General features: G+C 40.2%; 1 protein-coding gene across 2 annotated transcripts in view; it reads right to left on the bottom strand.

Annotated features, from left to right (window-relative positions):
* The window catches only part of SRGAP1 (SLIT-ROBO Rho GTPase activating protein 1), a 141,932-nt gene that overhangs the window by 35,982 nt on the left and 84,372 nt on the right, over positions 1–21,578 (bottom strand). For both annotated transcript variants that reach the window (XM_030479477.1, XM_030479476.1), the window contains exons 5-10: positions 14,780–14,962; positions 14,270–14,398; positions 7,079–7,300; positions 6,189–6,290; positions 4,340–4,537; positions 4,136–4,220 (exon numbers count right to left, since the gene is read on the bottom strand). In XM_030479477.1, the coding sequence (XP_030335337.1) occupies positions 4,136–4,220; positions 4,340–4,537; positions 6,189–6,290; positions 7,079–7,300; positions 14,270–14,398; positions 14,780–14,962 (919 nt within the window). The remainder of the gene's footprint in view (positions 1–4,135; positions 4,221–4,339; positions 4,538–6,188; positions 6,291–7,078; positions 7,301–14,269; positions 14,399–14,779; positions 14,963–21,578) is intronic.

Below are 21,578 nucleotides of genomic sequence, written 5' to 3'. Positions count from 1 at the left end.
GTTTCAGGTGGATGTCTTTAAATCTAAATTATTCTTGGCAAGTTACTTTTAACTCTAACTTTCATTTTACCAGAAAAAGATACACAATTATACAACAAACAGGGCAGTGCAGTTATCTACCATCTCCACAGTTATGTCTAAAATACAAACACAACCCATGTTTATGGAACAACTTTTAAGAAGCCTGACCATATATTAAAGAGTCACTTGATATTGTAAATAATTTGAAGTAAAAATCCAAACAATGTCTATTGTTTGTGCTCAAGTGTTTTAGTGGCTAAATCAGTATGGAAAGAGAGCTGTGCCAAGACTGGATTACATCTCCCCTTGTGCCTAAACCTGTTCAGTGCTGGAAACACTGAGCTCTAGACACCAATGGCTTGCAATTGAAAGACTCCTTCCTCTCTTTTGTCTGTGTATTGCAGGAAAAAAATACGACACTATCACTGGGAAACACCATAGAGAACTGCAGAGAATTGTAAAGAAACAAACACCGTATGCCAGGAAGGTTCCTGGGTAGCCTTTGCAGAGCAACAGACCAGTAAGTCAGGCATGTGCACCACGTCAGCTCATGACAATGAAAAGCAAAATAACGAAACAGTATGAAGGTCATGGTATGGTAAGTTCCAACCAGCCCAGTTTTCCCAAAGGGGATTGTGCCCTATTAATTTAATTGAACTCTTTGAACATGTCAGTTGGATAAAGGAAAATCAGTTGAATTAATTTACTTAGACTTTTAAAGGCGCCTGATAAGCTTCTTCACAAGAGGCAACTGAAGCAACTAAACAGCCATGGATTAAGTGGCAAAATATTCTCATTGATCAAAAAATAGTGAAGAAAAGGGAAACCGAGTGGAATTAAATGGTCTTTTTTTTTTCATCATGACAAGAGTGTAACAGTCATTTACTCAAGCCTTCCCATTAGGACCATTTATGTAATACACAATACATTTACTGATGTCCGGGGGAGATCACAACGGCTAAGGAGGCAGAATATGGTGCAGATGACTGAAATACTTTTGTATCAATCCTGACAAAACCGTGAAGACCTTCAGAAGGGTTTAACCATGTTAAGGAACAAAACGGCAAATGAAATTCAGTGTAACAGGTTCAAGTAAGATATTAGGGAAGAAAGAATTAAACACTTATGCAGCTAACAAAACTACAGATAATTATAGTGACTCTGAAAACCACCCTGAGCATCACTTGGGCTAGGTCTAAGTACACCACTCAATTTGAAAGCTTGTCACACTGCAGAAAGAATGAAAAACAGTGATATGCAAAACATAACATCACATGTCAGTGTCCAGGTGCACCTGAAATACTGCACAGTACTGAAAACCCTAATCTGAATATACAGTTTGCAGAACCAGAAAAGTGGAGATCCATAGAAGGTGGCACAAAGAATAAGCTCTGGGGAAAACCTCTGGCATTAGTAAGACATGTAAAGATTGCTGGCATCTATTTTGGAGAGGTGGAAAAGAGGGATGAAATAAGAGTATGTAAAATAACCTATGACAGAAAAAGGGTAACCTAGGAATTTCTCCCTACTCATGTAACTGAGGGAAGTTCATTGAGTCTAAGAATCTCCAGAATATAAGCTAGTAAACCAAAAGATGTTACAAATCCCACATCTGTGGGATTTTAAACACATCTCTGATATTTAACAGATTAGGACGAAAAACTATCTGGGACACGGGCAATTTCTTTTACAACTGCTTGTTCTCTTTCCTGCATTTCCCTTTGCTTTGTTCATTTGTTCATTCAATAGATGAGCCTTGGGTCAGAATTAGTATCAGTGAGCTTCCTATGTTTAGTATCAATTTCATTTGAGTATTTCTCATTTACTTTTCCAAATTTGTAGACGCAGACTCAGCACAGAGCACTTCATCTATCTCCCTTGTGCAAATCATGAATATGTATCTGCTGTGTCCATAAACAGCAACAGACTGTAGTAGGCTGGTGATGAACTGGAACAGAAGCCAGACGCTGTCAATGTTGTGGACACCAGATGGAAATCTGGATTTATTCAGCCTACAACCTTACATTGTACATGTTTAAATAAAAGCAAGAGAGGGTGCCAAAGGAAAACTTGCACTTCAGACAATCCTCTCCCTCTCCCCCATTCTCCCCTACATTACTTAGCATAGCGCCCTGTGCTATTAGTCTGCTGTTTTGCTGACACGAAAGTTTCCAGAAAAGGCAGAGTGGAGCAGAAGAGCAGCTCACTTCCTACAAATTAATTTCTATACTACCTACAGCAATAATGTTCATAATTCCACTGTAATTATATCCTTTCAATCACCCCCATTCATGGAATGTACAGAATCCAGCTCGTCCTTCCCAGGCATGTGCATTTAATGCAGGACGTAACTCAACAGAAGGGGGTACGTGGACTTTTTAACCTGTAAGAATGATGGCTTTTGCTCAAAATATCATCTTTGAATGTACATTTTGGGTACTATTTGTATGTGCTATGCTATGATGATGTGACAACAACCATGTGCAAAACCACTGTGGGCAACACAGATTAACTACTTGGGGTTACAACTGGTAGGTCAAAAGGAACTCCTCAAACAGAATGGTTCAAGCATGCCTGAGCAAGGGAGAACAGCCCAGAGCCTGACAGCAGTTTATCACTTAGGTCATCCTGTTGAGAAGCTTTTCCTTGGATTTTCTTTCATACTGTTCTTTCCTTATTTCTTTCTAACATGCACCTTTCTCCCTTCAGTAGATGATCATGCATTTTGCCAGGCTTCCAAATAACAAATATACACTTTACTTTTCCAAATACATTTTCTGTGAGACTTTGGAGGAAAATCGTCCCCTTCTAACTAAGATCAGCTGCACATTGTTTTGTGTGATAAACTGTTCAATGCACACATTAAATGAAAATCCTATTAAACTAAAAATTCCATGAGAAAGAACACAACGTAGTTAGTTGTTTAAAACCAGCTACCACCCTCTACAGTCCAGCCTTGCAAGAAAATGTTGTTTATTTCCTAGCCCCAATCTCAGTCACTCCCTGGACAAGGGCCTTGGGTCACACCCACTGAACTGTTAGTAGTTCTTTAGGCACCTCCACAACTGGATTTGTGGATCTGCTTTTATATTAAAAGCAACAAGAGATCTGATTAACAACAGACACTTGGTAGTCTAATGAAAATAGATGGACACATCCTTTAGAGACACTCTTTAGAGAACAAGTTTCCTTTCTGGAGTCTGATCTTTGCATTATAGTCTTTGACCTTCAGGAGAGGAATTTTACTCTTTGCAGTGTAATTCACTTCCTCTCAAGTCTGTAATGCTCTGTGTGGCTAGTCCTCAAGGCTTGCAGTGTGATTCTCCTTTTCCCTTTACTCCACGAGGAAGTTCCCGTTGGGAGGGCTGGAGCTGAGCACAGTGCCTGATTGACTACTGCCCTAACTAAGCTTTACTTCATTTGATCACGGACATCTGCTCACTTGGTTTATATATTAAGATGTATTTTCAAAAATTGTGGAGAGTGTTCAGGACAACACACAACACACAAATACTTTCTAGAAACCCAACATTAAATTAAGTCCATAAGAATCTCCCTACTAACATCAGTGAGGTCAGGATTTCACCATGTATCTTTCATAAATGTACCATTGAGCTGTTAGGCTGCACAAAGGACATTCACGTCCATGTGTCAGAAATGTTGCACAAGTGAGTCCACTGTAAGAGATGCACCATGGATAATTTTCTATGCTTAAAAAGATATCACTCTTGCCCAACTCTTAAAAAACCCTCAAGTCAACAGAAACCACTGGGAAGTAGAATTAGCACATTTGTCACAGCTCTCAAATCATGCTGCACTGACTGTGTCAGCTCCCCTTTCAGACACGAGATTTTTCATTCACAGTTCCATTTCCAAATATAGTTACTTGTCTAAACATCTATGCAGAGGAAATAAATATCTGTTGAAGAAACAAAATCAATTTATAGTGTCTACTTTTAGCACTACACCAAAACTATGACTGGTAAAAATCAAACCTATGCTTACTGGACAATTAAGCTTTAAGTTCTGCAATTTTTTTCCTGCATACCTTTGGCATTTCAGTGGTTCATTGTATATTCTGGAATCACTTTTCAGTTTATTGTGTGATATTTACCTTCTCCGAGTGTCCTCTGCAGCAAGTCATGTTTTGCTTGAAGTTTAGTGATGAGATTGCTACCTTCCAGATATTCTCTGAATTTCTGTAGAGATGCAGATCAATCTATTACTATGTATGGCACATAAATTCCAGGAACTTCTGCATAATGTTTACTTCATGTATTTGGTCGGTATTATATGAATGGCGAAGCAATCAACATACCATGAAATAGAATTGCTCTGTTTCCTGCTGGTTAGCTCTTCTTTTTGCAATGCTAGGCTTACTCAGGTATGTCTCAGAGACTGTTGACTTCACAGACTCCGTTGAGCGACTGTGCTGGAAACACTCTGACACATCATAGTCTTCAATGGTGACCATATCTTGTATCGTCTGCAGGGTAGCCTCTGTTGTTTTCTTAACCTGGCATTAAAAAGCACAGTTTACCAAATGCAAGATAAATATATATCAGAACAGCTTAGTAGGGAAGCTGATTACTCAAAATAATTCTCTGGCACGCTCCCCCAAACAAACTGGTGTGTGAACATGAAAAGCTAGATTTTACACACTGTAACAGATAGCATGTAATAGAAGAATTACATGATTAGGTTTCCTATCTAGTTCTCTGCTTTGCCATGGTCCAATCCATAAACATGGATGTACTCTTGTGTTGACTATAGAGCACTTTCAAGCATTTTATTCCTGCAATTAGAATTGAAATGTGACATGATTTTATTATGGTCCCTAATCTGGGAGGCAATAGAGATGATACAATGTTCTGAAGGGTCAACTCTCCTAAGTGTGGTCAATATGTTAGATTGTGTTAGAATATGTACATCCAAGGATCTGGCCCCCCGAAAAATGTGTTCTTCCAAGATAAAAATCTGTGACATGACTCCTATGGTAAAGAGCACAGTGATGTTTAAACTGCAGAAGTGGAATACACAGCTGGAGGAGGGGGCCTGGAGAAAGAACAATTTACACCAGCCTTACAGCACTTCCTATAAGCTATGGAGCATCATCACTCATAGTGAGAACCAGGGCATGGAGGCCATGGAACAGGGAATGCAGCACAATGCAATAAAGTAACAGGCAAGATTAACTAGGATGTGATTTACCTCCCAGTTCTGCTTCAAAAGAGTCTCTAGCAGAGTCATCTTAACCAAATCATGCTCGCTTCTGCACGCATCTTCAGTGTAGGCAAATATCCTTTCCATGCCTGCCTACATGACTTCTCTCCCTGTGTCCCTGGCACTTCACTTTACTGAAAGAAACAATCTTTCTCCTACCTTTTGTCTTTGTTACCTTGAGATACTTTCTGAATTCAAGTGGGTTTTTTTTAAGACATGTCTCATGGACATTAATACTTTGTTCTAGGCATTCAGCATACAACATAGAATGAGAAAAACCGGAATCTTGAAAACTTATCAGTAAAGCACACCAAGAAATTAAATTATCCCTATGTTTTAATTTAGGAACATATTCTCATTTAAACTAAGGGCCTCTAAGAAAGTGTAATTTAAAACCACTGGGAGGCCTCTCTCTCTCTGCTGCCAGAGCAGGGGAAAGAGAACAGCACAGCTTTTCTGTATTTTACAAAAAAAAAAAAAGAGGCATTTTATTTTACTAGGTGAGCTATTCCTGTCACAGCCATTCAGTACTCCTGTTTAGAAATAGCTGTAGCTGAGAGCACAAGAGATTTTGACACAGCTACCACAAAAGACAGTCAAATTCCTTTGTACTACGGTAGTAGCAATTTGAGGACTGTACAAAGGGTGGTAACAAAAGACAGTAACTGTTACATGGTGGTTTTCTGCCACAAAACTTTAAAAATACATTTACACTGAAACATCATGTGAATGTATGGACAGGTAAAGGATGAAGTTCCCAAACCTCTATAAAGCAGACAAGGATCTACCTTAGCATATTTGCCAGTATTTGATTTTAAAAATTAAAATAGCTCACACGGATTGAAGCCATTTCAAGATATGTGGATGCTTTTGACAGGGTAGAGAACACTGCACCTTCCTGAAAATGGTGTACAATGCATTTCCCTTGTAGACACAGATCTTACCTCCTCATTTTCGATTTTCAGTGTGGCCAATCGTGACTGTAGTTGCTGATACCTAAGCATAAGCTCTGCTTGCACAGGTTGCTGGGCAGTGACCTGACAAACCTAACAAAGAACCAAGAATAGCTGTGAGATGCAAGGAATTTAAAAAAACAGTCAATAGCCTTTGGTCGCTCTCCTTAAAACTAGGTGAATTCCTACTATATCTATTAAAACTTAGTAAAGCATACAATAAAATGTATCCATCTAAATTTAAAGTATTTATGTGTTACAAGGTATGGAACTACGTACCGCATCTTATGACTACAGAGCACAGCCTTGTTCTATGGCTGCTTTGCATTGCTTCTCTTATCACACAGAAACGCAAACCCTGGAGTTACCTTCAGATAAAAGATCTGTACAGGTGATACTGCATTCTGCTTTGCTACTGGCCTTTGGTGTAGCAGAACGGGGCACAGCTGGGGTGCCATGTATGCTTGAAATCTCCAGATGATAAAATAGGGAAGAAGAAGGGGAAAAGGCTGCATTTCAGAGAACATAGTTTGGAGCAGCTGCTCCCAAGTAACACCCACAAGCTCTATTATGGGTGAGGTAAGTAGTGAAGACATAAAACCAGTATTTACACCGGCGTTGGGCTGAACACAGGTTAGCCAGCAAATTCACTGCAATGTCATTATGAGCAATACAGACATAATAACATATAACAGTTTTTACTTGAGAACTCCAAAGAAACTCAGAACAGCGCTGCCAATTTTGCAAAATATTATTGCTGATCCACTTGCTTTTGGGTAGCAATAACAGCTCTTACTGAACTCTGTAAAAGGGGATAAATTCTCTACTTGCTATATAGAAACAGAAACAGTCATCGTGGGGGTCCTTGTCAGTATACAAACCTCATCACCCATATGAGACTGGAACTCAAATTTCATTGGTGGACAAAAAGCGGTGGGGTACATTTCCATGAATCTCTGCTTGTCACTTCGTGGCTCCAAGCTGTCAACTGCATTTTCAATGATGTCTAAGCCCTCATGCCTGGAAGTTTCAAGGTTATACTCTGCAGAAAGGTATGTTCTTAGGGCTCTGTTAAGACTAGCATGGTATCCAAGGTCACAACACTAAAAACACAATAAAAGGAAAAGAAAACAAATTAAAAAAGGAACACCATCCTAATATCTAATTATTACTAAAATTTTCTGTCCTGAAATTATTGTCTTTGAAGTATTTTACAAAATATCTTCTAAATTGTAATACAATACGGGGGTCAAGACAGTAAGTATTTAGTATCCTCATTCTGTTGTAAAGATGAAAAGACAGTTTTAGAAAGAGAACAAGTGTACATGTATGGCAATATGTCTGCATTTATCAGATACAGATGTGTAGTCACTGTATTTACACAGAAAAGGTCTGGGTCTCCACACACAAGTGGGCTTTTCAGTATTATTGTCAAATGTAAGCTTCGGATCATCTCTTTAAACCCACCCTGACATAACTCTGCCATCTAAGTCAATGCCAGCAGCAAACTGAAAATGAAGCAATTTTGGCTCACCATGCCTGTGTCCAAACAAACCCCCCCACAACTGCCTCTAGCATTAGTGTCCCATCTAGGATGCTTTTTGATGTAGTAAGAATGGTTTCACATTCTCTCCTCAACAGTGAAAATGTATTTACTGTAAACACCTTATTTCCCATGCTCTGACAGAGACAGCAATGCGCATAATGTTACTAAATGAAGAAAGCCATAATTTATGCCTTTTTTTGCAGGGGTGAGAATAACATTGGAATGTAATTGAAACCTAATTGGTAGAACATAAATTTGTGTTTGTTCTTGAATTTTAAACATCCTCAGCTTGCATTATTCATGATTGCTTAATATTTTAGAGGAACATCTGAATACATTTTTTGAATGTCATGGCAGTAATATATCAAGTGATATTTTCCTTAACTTTTTCCCCACATTACACAGTAAATTACACCCTCAGCTTCTGCTCAGTGAGCTTCCAGGTAACGTATCACAAACATCTCTGTCACCTCAACAGTGGCACTCAGTCTGCTAACACCTGCATACAAAGCAACGTTCTTTACTCAAACAAGAGAGATCTGTCCCAGTCGGAGGCTAGTGCCTGCCTAGGACAGCCAGAGAACACGCTGCTTTAGAGCATCTCTCAGCCTCCAGCCACCCATCCTGGGTGCCCACCTGCAATTTAAAATCATATTTCCCTGCAGGACTCACAAGTTAAGTGACGCAATTGAGTAAAGAAGCAATTTGAATTCAGTCCACTGAAGGCTATATATATACATGCACTGTTCATATGCATACCTCCCTCACAAACTCTTAGGACTCAGGGGATCATATTCCCCTCTCTTTGGAGAGAGAGGAAGACAGACAGACAGATGCACACACTGCATGGGAAAGAGTTTTCAACCTATTTACCATACCTAAACCTGTGTGTAGAAGAGAAAGAAAACCCCCACACCTTGCACTGGTGCAATAATGACTAGCGATCAAGCTGCTTTCTGAAATCTGACAACTGAGGGCTGTTTTATTCACAACAAAACTTTCAGAAAGACTAAGCTTTCAGTCCTAGTGAGAACGCCAAGTAGTTATTGTGGATGGGACAGTGGCTCTCAAAAAAACAGTTGCTGAACCATTTAAAGAAAATGGAAAATAGATGTTGCGTTCAATCAAATGCACACAGGTTAATTTCTCTCTCTTGCATTTGTAGAATGGGAATTTGTGTTACACTTACTAAAACAGCTACTCAACTTTTATACTAAAGCACATCCATATTTCAAAGATCTCCAGCCCCAAAAATATTGTTTCTAAAAGGAAAAGTCTCTTGGTATTTTTCTCTTGTTCTATGTCAAGTCAGATCTCATATTTAATTCACCATCTTGGATGAAAAAGACAGGCTAAAAGTGCTGATAAGGAAGCAGATCAGGACAGCTGTTTTATTTCATGTGCATTAGTTTCAGAGAGACTTCATGGAAGATTAAACTGAGAGGAAATTAGAAATAGAGGGAAATAGAGGTTTAGCATAGCCAACTACCCACGTATTATAAAGCTACAGGCATCTAAAGCCTGAATTTTGGCTCTAGAAGATTAATCTGAGTATTAGTAGAAATCTTATTGATTTACAGTGAGTTGTGTGGGTTTCTGATGCAGCTTTTTTGCAGGTTGGAACATAAGACTGCAGCCTTTATGCTGTGACAGTACCGAAAACTTCACTGTTTAACCCTTAATCTACTCAGTAACCATGGTCATCTTTTGCAGGTGGTAACAGCTGAACAGGGTAACAAATATGGCCTCTCAGCCAAGAAAAAGAATTCAAGTGAAGCAGAATATCCTGCCAGACTAAGGCATTTTCTTGCAATGCCATTGCTAGCTGAACAAACAAGAACTAAATCCAGAACCTGAACTAATGCTTTATTACCAGTGGTTCTTTGAATGGAATTTAAAAAGCCCAAATTAGAAATTTTGCTTCAATGATTTATGTAAAAATAGATTTTGTATGAATAAAATTACTGCGACTGAACTGCTGCCCTCACCACATCCTGTCTGATCGTGCTTGGAAAAAAAACCACCGACCTGTCTGGTGTTGTGACAAAGTACATATGTATGCAGATACACACACATGTGTGCATGAATGTACACACAATTTTCAGGAAAAATCTGTAGTTTTGTAGAAAGATTTGTGACGTTCAAGCAAGCAACCACATTGTTAGCCAAAATAAATATGAATCTTTGAGGTTCACTAATCAGCACGCCAAGGCTACAGCCTGGCTGGCTAATGAGACCTGCTATCAATCTATGGGTCGGAGAGAAGAGATGTTGGTGCAGCAAGAAATGAAGATGAGAAATGAGAGAATGAAGTCATAGACTATGAGTTATATTGCATTTCTGGATTCATAAAGACTTTCTGTTGGGCATAGTGTAAGGAGATGAGTGATGCATTTGGGATATGTGTGAAAAATTAATTTCATAATTTGCATTTTATTCTTATTTGGAATTAAATCTGAAGCGATCTCAAGAGCATTTACTGTCTTTATTGTACCCCAGAGCATATTTATGCTTGAATAAAATAAACTGCGGTGCTTAGCACAGAGCTTCAACCAATAACCAAGCTGCTCTTCATTTTATTTCACGAATAATAATAAAATTCTAATGCCAATAGAGAGATAAATTAATAAAAAAGCCTTAACCTCTGAATAAGTAACTTTCTAATCATCCTGTTACACAGACATCAATATTCAAATCAAAGGGATCTGGCTGTACATGTCATATTTATGACGACTTATGTAATGAAGATTGTGAGCTGCACACGCTCTACCCTAGTTTTAAACTTGGTTCTACGAATGATTAACAAAGAACCTTTACAGAATACATTAAGTTCATAATAGCTGAATGTTCCCTAACTTCTGAACCATCCAAAGCATGCAGACTGCAATTAGAGATTCAGAAACTCCACTCCAAGAAAGACCAACACATGAATATTTTATTTATTCCAGCATCAGAACTACAATCAAATTGTTTTGATCACTATTTCCTAGCATTTATCTTCAGAACATATGAGTGCACAGTGAGGCTGAAAAAAGGTTTCTACCTTCCTCTTATACCCAGATAAATCTAATAAACTCAGTTACATGGAAATCATAATGTAAATAAGTAATAGTATGTGCCATAATTTCAGATGTTGGTACTAAAAGACAAATTAGCAGGGGTGTGTACTCTGTTGCTTCTCTGAAACCCACAATCTTAAAAAAAATGTTATACATCCTAGGTAAAGCTTATTTAATTTAGCTGAAAAGTAATCTTTACTACTTTTTATGATACAAATAAAGAAAAACCTAACCCTGCCCTTCACTTGAACTAGATCCTACTATAAATTCTGCAGAGAAGAAATATTCAACAGAATATTCAAATTCCTCTAGTACAAAATGCAGAGCATAGAAATACACTGTGTCTATCAAATCCTGTTCCTCTCCCTACTTCTTTGCAAATGCCAGTCCCACCCCTCAACTCACCAGATGCATTAAAACATCCAGCTAAGACTCAAGAAATACTTTTAACTTGCTTTTATCACAAGAGCTTACGATGAACAACACATCACCATTCTAAGTCAGAAGCCCTGAGCTTTGTTAATAAAATGAAGGAGTTGAACAGTTCAGAATGAGTTCAGCTGAGGAACTGCAATTTAGGATTTTCCATATGAGTCTCACAAATGGAAAATGCAGTGGAATCCAAATGAAAAAGTGTGGGTTTGTTTTGTTTAAAAAAATAAAATTAAAAAAAAATAGTTGCACAACCTTCCCCAATCTTGTTACCAAAAAAATATTGAGCAGTGCACTGCATTCCTTCATATATTCATCTTATTTTTATCTGACATGTTTTTCAGTAACGTAGGAAAACATTCGGTTTCATTTATGGGCAATACCAACAGCTCGGGGAGATCTAAATCCCTTCATGTTAACTGGAATGCAGACGCAGAGGAAAGGTAATCCCCTTCTGTACAGGCAAAGAGATCAAGAGTTCAGAGAAGCACAGAAAGGCAGGCAGGCAAATGGGGACAAAATAGAGAGGGCAAAGAATGAAATCACTATCACTGCTCTGAAAACCCCAAATCATACGATGGCATTAATAGATCTACAGAATGAGATAGTATGCACTGTTGCAACATATGACCAGTGGGAAGCATATCTCACATTCCAATGATATAACCCCAAAATCTTGCCAAGACTTTTGCATTTACAAAAAGCATTTCCTTTGTCAAGCGGCAAACACTCTGTCTAGATACCAATGCTTTCACAGAATATTCTGGTTAAATACAAATGTCTCAAAATCACTTCATTTAAACAAGCTCACAATTGGATTAGATTGGCTCTGAAGCAAGTTCTGGTTGCATGTGTTTTCAGCCTACTCTTACAAAACAGTGATGCAAAAGGCAGCTAGACTTTCCATTTAAATTCCTTGAGGAGAAGTAATTTCTAAAGCCATTTTGCCAAAAGAATCTTATTGTCTACATTGATCCACGGCTTGGGAAAAGCCACGCAAAGTAGGTATCATTTTCCTGCATTACTAAGTATTGTAGAATGTATATTTCTGTTAAAAACTAGCAGTTAGAAAGCTCTAGTCTTCATGGTTGTGTAAATAACTTTACATACACTGACTCCAAAGAGTGTTGTCTTTGTGTATGTATGTACAAAGAGCTTCACTTCTCCTCCCCTTGCAATTCTTTGTGAAGCTGCAGGCCTGTAGTTCCTCCCCTCGGCTTTCACTGCTATGGCAACCTCTGTGGACATCGATGAAATGTGTAAGAATCAGGTGCACTTTCCAACCTAGAAAATTTTGACCAAGTAGAAACGGGCAGTTTCTATTCACTGGGAAAGTTGAGCTCCGAAAGGGAAGGCAGAAGAGAAGACAAAATGAGCATCTTTCCAGTTTCTGAAGGGGTGGGGTTGCTGGGAAGAGTGGGAAAGGGACCCTTCCTTCCTTCCAGTAGCCAAGAAGAACTCAAAGTTTACCCTTTCCAGACATGCCCCGACTGCAGGCTAAAAATCCATCATCCTTTAAGCAGTATCAGGAAAATTATTCATTAGATAGGGACAACTTCTCACTTGGTGGCATCCTAGCAGGTATGCTGCTTGTCCTTAGTTTTCTGCCCTGATCACCTGCCTACCAGGATCCTGGTAAATGACTTCATTGCCTGGGCAGGCCAGGTGGGTGAAGCAGGATGTGCAGGTGCATGCGTGTAGATTAGACAGGGACAGTATACAGCAGAATAAACTAGAGAGAACAAACAAGAGAGAAAACGTGCAACAGGAAATAGGAAAGGGGACTAGAAGAGATGTTGAGATAGAGACACTGAGAAATACTGAAAACACAAAAAAGATACATTGCCATCTCAGAACAAAACAAGAACGAAATTAAGAAAAAACAGGGAAAGAAGCTGAAAGGGAAAAGAAAAAAGTTGTAACAGAATCAGGCAAGATTTTCTAAGTTACAAAAAACTCCAATGGAAATGACCAAGACAACTGACTCTCAGTATTTAGAAAACATACAATAAAACACACGTATGCAGCTATTTTAGTCCATTCATCTCAAGAAGGCGTTTTTCCCTTTCTCTATCAAGCCTTGCTTCTCCGGACAGTAGAAATGAGAAACCTCTTGTCAAATGCTGTATTAATTTATGCTATTTTATAAAGCAGAGCTTAGCTGGCTTATTTTTTAGATAAACATCACACCAGAAATGACTGTATGAGAATGTTGTTTACTATTGTAAATTATAAATGATACTGTTGCAGTAGAAAGCATATTCACATAGCTAGGATTTCAGACAGGCCACAGAGACGTACCTACCAACTTATTTAACACTGCATTGCTAGTGAATTAATATTATAATTGTGTTTGCTGACTCCAAATCTTCCCTATCAAATACATATTCAGCTTACAAAGAGGGTGGGACACGTCTCTTTATCATGGAAAAATGTCAGTAATACAGGTTCTCGAGGCCAAATGCTGGTACAAGTCAGCACCAGTGTATAACCTTACTCTCCTAGGATGTTCTCATAGTAATAACCTACTGAAAATCAGTAAGAATTCTGTTGACAGTATAGAGTACAGGACTGATTGTGTCTGTTCCGCAAACTACATGAAATAAGAATAAAAAGCACTATAAACCTGATTCAATGACTAAATGAATGTAACTAAATGATTTTGAAGACAGGGAGGAAATGCCTTCTTTTGAGTTAAATACTATTACTGGATGCCCATTCTAGAAGCTTATCTTGTAAAAAACATGTGCACCCCAGAAATCCGTTTACAATAAAAAATGGAAATGCCTACCTTTTTGGTGTTATTCCTGTCATTTTCCTCTTGCCAGATGAGGAGAAAACATAATGTTCTAACTTTAAAGGAGTGGGTTCAGTATCTTACTGGCACTTTATTTTGTGCAATACCATACAACACTATAAACGATAAGCGTATTGTAGGCAACCCATATGACTAATGAATTCCCTTTGAAAATGAGAAAGAAAAAAGCATTATTCCTGAACAGAATAAACATAAAACCAAATGTGCCATTACTTACGTCAATTAAATCCGAAAGGTCATGAATATAATACTTGAAAACAGAAGCATTGGTTGCTTCAAGGGTGAGCAGGTATTCATTGCGGGCCTTAATAGATTTCAGCTTGTTTTCAGAGTATTTTGCTTGACGCTAGGGAAGAGATTGTATATTAATGTATTTTAATTACTTCATTCTTTGATATGTAAAAAAAATGGTAACAAGTCAAGCACACATTCCTATTAACAAGAATCTTAATTGCCAGCCTGTTATTCATATAACAAATGTAATACAAAATTATAACTTAGTATTTTGTTTCAACATGACAAATCATATAGTAAGAATTATACTGGGAATACAGTATTCCCCTCTCTGAAGGCAATTGTCAAGTTATCTATATCCAATGCTAGTTTATTATGTGTACCTTGCTTAATTTTATTTCCCAGCTAGATTCCTCTGCCTAATATCATGCTAAAGAATGTCAGAAATGCACTGAATATACTTCAAATGAAGCTAAATAAAAGGATTATTTACTTTTTCCTTCATTTTTTCAATCTTTTTCACAGAGCTCCGTCTCTGGTGCCTTTCTTCTAGTCGAATATGAAAAACAGGGTCTCCTGACCTCCCAATCTGTTTTTCTTCTTGCTTCTCTGCCTCCTTCAGTTTGCTTTCTGCACTGATGCTCTCTGCATGATACATGTGGTATGTTTTCATGACCTGCAAAAGACAGAGTCAAAGGAGAGTTAGGAGAAAATGAAAATATAAAGGTATCTACAGAAAAATCATAGGGTATTTTTCAGTAAAATGTTCTGGTTTATACATGGACCTTGGATAAGATTCTTTGCCAACAGTGATTGAGGACTTCTGGTAGCATTTTTTTTCCCCCTAATTTATTTGACAGTAACCCAGTAAGGACTTTTTTTTTTTTCTCCCATTGTTCTGATAAGAAAGAGCAAAATCCTTCCTATTAAACTTTAGGATTCCTATCTTGCAATAAGCAATAATGAAATAATGAGCAATAAAACTAAATCTATATCAGTGCCGTATATTTCTGACTTCTTCAGGGCTCAGTTAACAACTCAGCTGTGGACATTGAACGTTTGAAAGCAGCACTTCAGCACTGAGGAAAGAGGAAGGAAGCTTTGGCAATGGGAAGCTTTGGTCTGGGAGCACATCCCCAGCCATCTGGACGGCTGTCCACAGCCTGGAAAGAAGTGGCTCCCAACTGCATAGCCGACAGATTGGGCATGACATAAAACCAGACAAGAGCTGGAGAAAGCTGCCTGATAAATAAGTTCTGAGAAGGCTTTCCCCATAGCCCCCCAGTTAATACCGTTATCTTCCCTCTACACACATGCTGGTTCTGCAGCCAAGAAAGCTTGGGCTGCTAGGCTGCAAATACATGCTCACGCAGACCACAAAGAGTAAGAGCGACTGGTTCAGCCCAGTCCTCCCTTTCGTCTTCGAGTAAGAAAAGCCGCAGCTTGAATGCTGCATAGTGAGCAGCAATCAACCACAAACCACCCACCTCTGTTGGGGAGGGCTATCTCTGCCCACTTCCAGCAAAGAAAATCTCTTTCCAACTTCTCCAGTCATTCCAGTCATCCATGTGCCTCCCTCTCCACTTGCTCCCCCCCCCATTTTTTTTGTGGTGTTGTCTTCAGTTTCAAGCAAAGAACAAAGCAGGAAGGCATCCGCAGGCAGCCAGCGGCCTCCTCTCTTCTTCATGCGGTAGCAGAGCTCTTGCCTGCTATCTTTGGGTGTTATCTTTGGGTCGAGGACATGCAAGCCATTCACATCTCCTCTGAAGGACACAGCCAGGGAGGAATCAAATGGGCTGTTCCTCCCTCAGAAGAGCTTTGTGTGACACACAGAAAAGACAGACTAGTTTGGGGAGCTGCCTTGAAATATTCCCTAGGGAGGGGAATACTTTTGTAACTGAGTAGTTAAGTCAGTCTAAGGAGCATCCATAGTGGTAACGCTGAGGACTCTAAAGGTAGACAGTACAACCTTGCTGCAGCATGGCTTAGTGTGGATCAACACAAAGCAACCACATGCCATGTCAGGCGATGGCTGAACTGATGCTTATTTAAAGTCTTGTGCAGCAGAAAAAGAAGCTTTTAGAGAGCTGCAATTTTGCAAAACCATGTATGTTATACACCGTAACTATGTATGCCACTATTTAATACCGACGTCATGCTGTTGATAGAGGGAGTTGGGCCATGCCGTTGATAGACAAGAGTTGGCTGAAAGAGTTGGGGTTGTTCAGCCTGGAGAAGAGAAGACCCCAGGGACACCTTACTGTGGCCTTTTAGTACTTAAGAGGGGCCTATGAGAAAGATGGGGAGAGGCTTTTTAGCAGGGCTTGATGAAATAGGATGAGGTGCAACGGTTATAAACTAAAAGAGGGGAGATTCAGGCTGGACGTGAGGAAAAAATTCTTTTTTTTGTGATGAGGGTGGTAAAACACTGGCACAGGTTGCTCAGAGAGGTGGTGAATGCGCCACCCCAGAGACATTCAAGACCAAGCTGGATGTGGTTCTGAGCAACCTGATCTAACTTAAGATGTCCCTGCTCCTTGCAGGGGGGTTGGACTAGATGACCTTTGAAGGTCCCTTCCAACCCAAACTATTCTATGATTCTATGACCTATGATTCAGTGACACCACTGAAATAGTACTGAGATTAAACATGAAACAGGCAACTCTTCACTAACTTCCTGTAGTAAGGTAAAACAGTTGGAGATGCCCATCAAAAAGAGTGGCCTTGTTTTTATTTTCAGAAACATATGTTTACAGCTCTCTGCTGAAAAAACCCGAACTGCCTGGAGCAGGGCTTACTGTTATTGCTGCTGCTGCTATTTTATAGTGCAGTTGCACTCCAAGGCCTAACCAGAGTGCAGAGGTCTGTACCCAAGCATTGCCTACACCCACTGGGAACAGCCGCTGCCCAGCAGTTCACAGTCTACATGGATGAGGCAAAAACTCCAAGATGAACTTGGAAAGAGAAGGCAACCCACAGAGCTGAGATCTGCACAGTTCCCAGCTTAACTGTGCGGCGGTGTATCCTGCACTGTTACAAAGGTTCCTAAAGTTGTCAATAATCTCTGCCCAGGGAGTCTGACTCGCACAGCCACATGGAAATAGAACTACTACTGCAAAGAGGAGAAATGCACTTCTTGAAGAAATGATTCAGAAAATAAAGCTGAGAAGCAAAGAAAGTGATATGGCTCTACTAAAAATGATGGAAAAAGGAAATTAAAAACAAAGATTTACTCTTTTTACTCTCTTTTGGCCTCTTTATGCAATTTTTAAGCTCTTCTTTGTAAAGAAGGCTACAGGTGTTTGCTTTTATTTTTATCTTTCGTTCTGTGTCAGCTCCAGAGACTTTTTAGTTGGTGGGACAAGGCTAACCCATGTGTCTTACCACTTAGAAAAGTTATTTTCTTTTGTACCTTCTCATTTTTGCTGCCTGCAGAAGGAACAATAATAATATCTTAGAATTTCCTAATAGCACATCTCAAACCAACTCGTTTAAGTGGTGAAGCATTTTTACTGCTTCACAAAAGCAGTAAAGCACTGACGTTTTTTAAATAAATTTTCTGAGTGCCATGTAGCCTAGGCACAAATGTCCTTCTGCAGTGGCTGTGACATTTCAGCTTGCCTCCTTGTTGAGTGAAGGAGTACAACTGTATTGAATTGCCGAGGTGAGTATCTCCAGAGAGGACGCCTTTAACACCGGAGCGGGGGGAAGCGCAGCGTCCAGGAGCCTCAGTTCGGAGCGGCAAGAGCGACCGAGGGAGCCTCAAGTCCTCAACAGGACTTGCCCAGGAGCCGGCAGCTCAGCTCACGCGAGCAGCTGACTCACAGGGGGCGGCGCCAGGAGTGACGGCACCAGCCCTCAGTGGGGAAAAACCCATCCCAGGTTGCGCGAGCGACCAGGGCGTGGCACGTCGGTCAGGGCGTGGCGCGGCAGTTCGCGCAGGCAGCGAGCGGGGTGGTGAGCACTCGCCTCAGGACCAGGGCCCGCTCTGGGAGCTCTGCCCCGGCGGTGGCCAGCGTAGGCACTCAGAGCCGATGAGAGGGGAGGCTGCGGCGCAGACCTCGGAGTGTAGAAAGTGCCTCGACTGGTCTCTTGAGGCGAGGGTGCACAATGGGCAGGGCTGCACTCGGTGCGCCCTGGTGGAGGTTCTCCTGCAGCAGGTGGCTGAGCTGCGGGAGGCTGTTGGTGAGGTAAAAGATGCCAGGGAAGCTGAGAGGAAGCTGGGCTGCTTGCTCCAGGCCCAAACTGCGCAGGGGCTTAACATGAGCCGGCAGTGTGCGCTTGCAGCCCAGAAAGCCAACCGTATCCTGGGCTGCATCAAAAGAAGCGTGACCAGCAGGTCGAAGGAGGTGATCCTGCCCCTCTACTCTGCTCTTGTGAGACCTCACTTGGAGTATTGTGTACAGTTCTGGTGTCCTCAACATAAAAAGGACATGGAGCTGTTGGAGCGAGTCCAGAGGAGGGCCACGAGGATGATAAGAGGGCTGGAGCACGTCCCGTATGAAGACAGGCTGAGAGAGTTGGGGCTGTTCAGCCTGGAGAAGAGAAGGCTGCGTGGTGACCTCATAGCAGCCTTCCAGTATCTGAAGGGGGCCTACAAGGATGCCAGAGAGGGACTCTTCCTTAGGGACTGTAGTGGTAGGACAAGGGGTAATGGGTTCAAACTTAAACAGGGGAAGTTTAGATTAGATATAAGGAAGAAGTTCTTTACAGTAAGGGTGGTGAAGCACTGGAATGGGTTGCCCAGGGAGGTTGTGGATGCTCCATCCCTGGCGGTGTTCAAGGCCAGCTTGGACAGAGCCTTGAACCACGTGGTTTAGGGCAAGGTGTCCCTGCCCATGGCAGGGGGGTTGGAACTAGATGATCTTAAGGTCCTTTCCAACCCTTACGATTCTATGATTCTATGATTCTATGTATCACTACCAGCTCCCACCAAGAGGCTCAGATGTCTCCATGTTGACTCCGCTTAACCTCACATCACTGAAGACTATTTCTTCCTTGCACTGCCTGCTTACACCACAAAACCAGTCAGTCTCACTCTACACTGACTGAAAGTCAAGTTTTATGTGAAAACTACATGGAGCTCATAGTCTCTATGGGGAACCCAGACATCTACTTGAAATCTATATTCTCATAACAAATTCTGCACAAGTTCTTGGTACAAATGATTCCCAAGATAACTAGAATTGAAAAAGCAGCTCTGTGTTTGGCAGTATTCAGAGCTGGATAACAGTCAGAGTTTGTCCTACCAGAGCCACACAGGCTTAAAAATCAATACAGACTACGTACAGAGCAGTGATCAGCCTATGCATTTGACTCCTGTCCAGTTTGTTATGTTGATAGCACTGCCTATCTCATGCACTAGTGACATCATTATTTTGCAAGCCTCTGGGGAAAGCTGACAGCTCCAGCCTTTTTCATTTGTCAATGTTTTTAAGAGCTGATATTGCAGCAGCTAAAGTTAACTTGAGAAAGCATTAGACAGACATGTATGGAAAATAAATGGGAACAAGCTAGGGATTTGGTTTCCAAGCATTTCAGTGCACGCTTCCTCAACAAATTAGCTTAGAATTTGCATGTCAAATTGCATATATGACTCTTTCCCTTAATATTATACCAATTTTTCTCCCTGGAGCTTTTAAAAGACTGTTAGATACTGTAAAAGACAGTAACAGGCTTGCCTAATTCTTGTAAATAGACTTACTGTATGAAGAGTTCTGAGATCCACAGATCTCTGATCTGTGAATATGTAACATATCCATACATTCGAGAAACAAACAATCTGACGAAATAAGCAATGCTTCTTAAATGTCCAAACTGTTGAACTGATAGACTATCCTGCCAGAGTATCCATCACTGAACTGACTTAAATTAGTCCCCAAAGTGCTTATTGATCAGTCATCAAGTATACGCTGAAAAGAGAGAGCAAGGTTGTAATTTTGCAGATGCTGAACTGTCATCATGACATATGCTGCACTTCCCTGCTGCAGTGAACGAGCAGTATACTAGTACCCTTCTGAAATTAAATGCCAAGTTTATCTCCTATTAATTTAGCAGGTTTATTCTGCAGATCCAGTGATGTAGAATACAGATTTCTGTCAGATAACTAAGACTACAAGCAGATGAAAAAGATTATGCTACCCAAACTATGTACTCGCCCACTTGCAGGTGACAGAGTGTTCACTTAGTGATATAAACGTCTTGTTTTGTGTGCCAAATTTTCAGCATCATTCATAAGAGCTCAGCAAGTAGGCTTAGGGCAGAGGATAGCACTTAGCAGGGGGAAGGGCACATTAGAGTAAACCCTTAGATAATTATTTTGTTCAAACCCACAATTGTTATCTGGGCAAATCCATCAACAAGACAGTAACTGGTGCTGTACTTCTGTGGGCTACAAGAGGGGAACGTTCCCATAGCAAGGCGCTGGCTTTCCTTTTCTACATACATATTTCTTTTCTAGAAAACTTCTTAACCCAGCATAACAAAGACTGAATGCTACAAAGCTGTAACATATTGGAATTACTGGTGCTTTATTTTTATAATAAAACTGCATAATTAAGAGCTTTTTCATAGTGTTTCTCAGGAAATTGGCATTTACCAGAACAATGGTTCATCCCTGTTGCAATTACTGTGTTTGAATTGCTTCAGAATTGTCTCTGTCATGAGTTCTTATCAAAAGGTGGAGTTGCAAGGGATTAATTAAATCAGGTTAGCCAACACTTTCCCCTAGAAATAAGTAAAATCTTATGCCAATTTTACTACATCAGTGGCCTCTAGCAGTTAAGAAGGCTCAGTAATAGCTCTTTTCAGCATCATGTTCACTTCCAAACCAACCGCTGATGTATTTCTAGGAATTGTCACTGATATATTACTACCAATATAGAAGTACTGATTTCACCTTCTGAGATCTCTGGTGTGCTACAGTAAGTTGAACTTAACTTTTCTACAGAGAATCTAGATTCTGTGTTATTTCAGCAAAGAAAAAAGAAAATCTGGCAGCAACTACCTTGAGAAATTAAACAGCCAAGATTTTTAAGGAGTAAGATAAAGCAATGGAAAATGCAAGCAGCACAGCAGGCCTGTCTTATTTAATATTAAATTGTTTGCTTTGGACTCTCCTTACTTTTTCATTTTTCTGAAAGCCTTACATTTGTATTGCTCGTGAAAAGTGTGATGCCAGTAGGAGTAATCTGGAAAGCCAAGTGGGAGACATGAAGATGGATTTTTATGATGTGCATCACTTTTCTCTACCATTTGTTCTCATCCTTATTACCGGAACAGCTCTGCATTTT

This window comes from Strigops habroptila, chromosome 3 (assembly GCF_004027225.2).
Source record: "Strigops habroptila isolate Jane chromosome 3, bStrHab1.2.pri, whole genome shotgun sequence".
Classification (NCBI taxonomy): Eukaryota; Metazoa; Chordata; class Aves; order Psittaciformes; family Psittacidae; genus Strigops; species Strigops habroptila.
The sequence above is the reverse complement of the archived record's forward strand: the minus strand, read 5'-3'. Positions and strand labels throughout refer to the sequence as shown.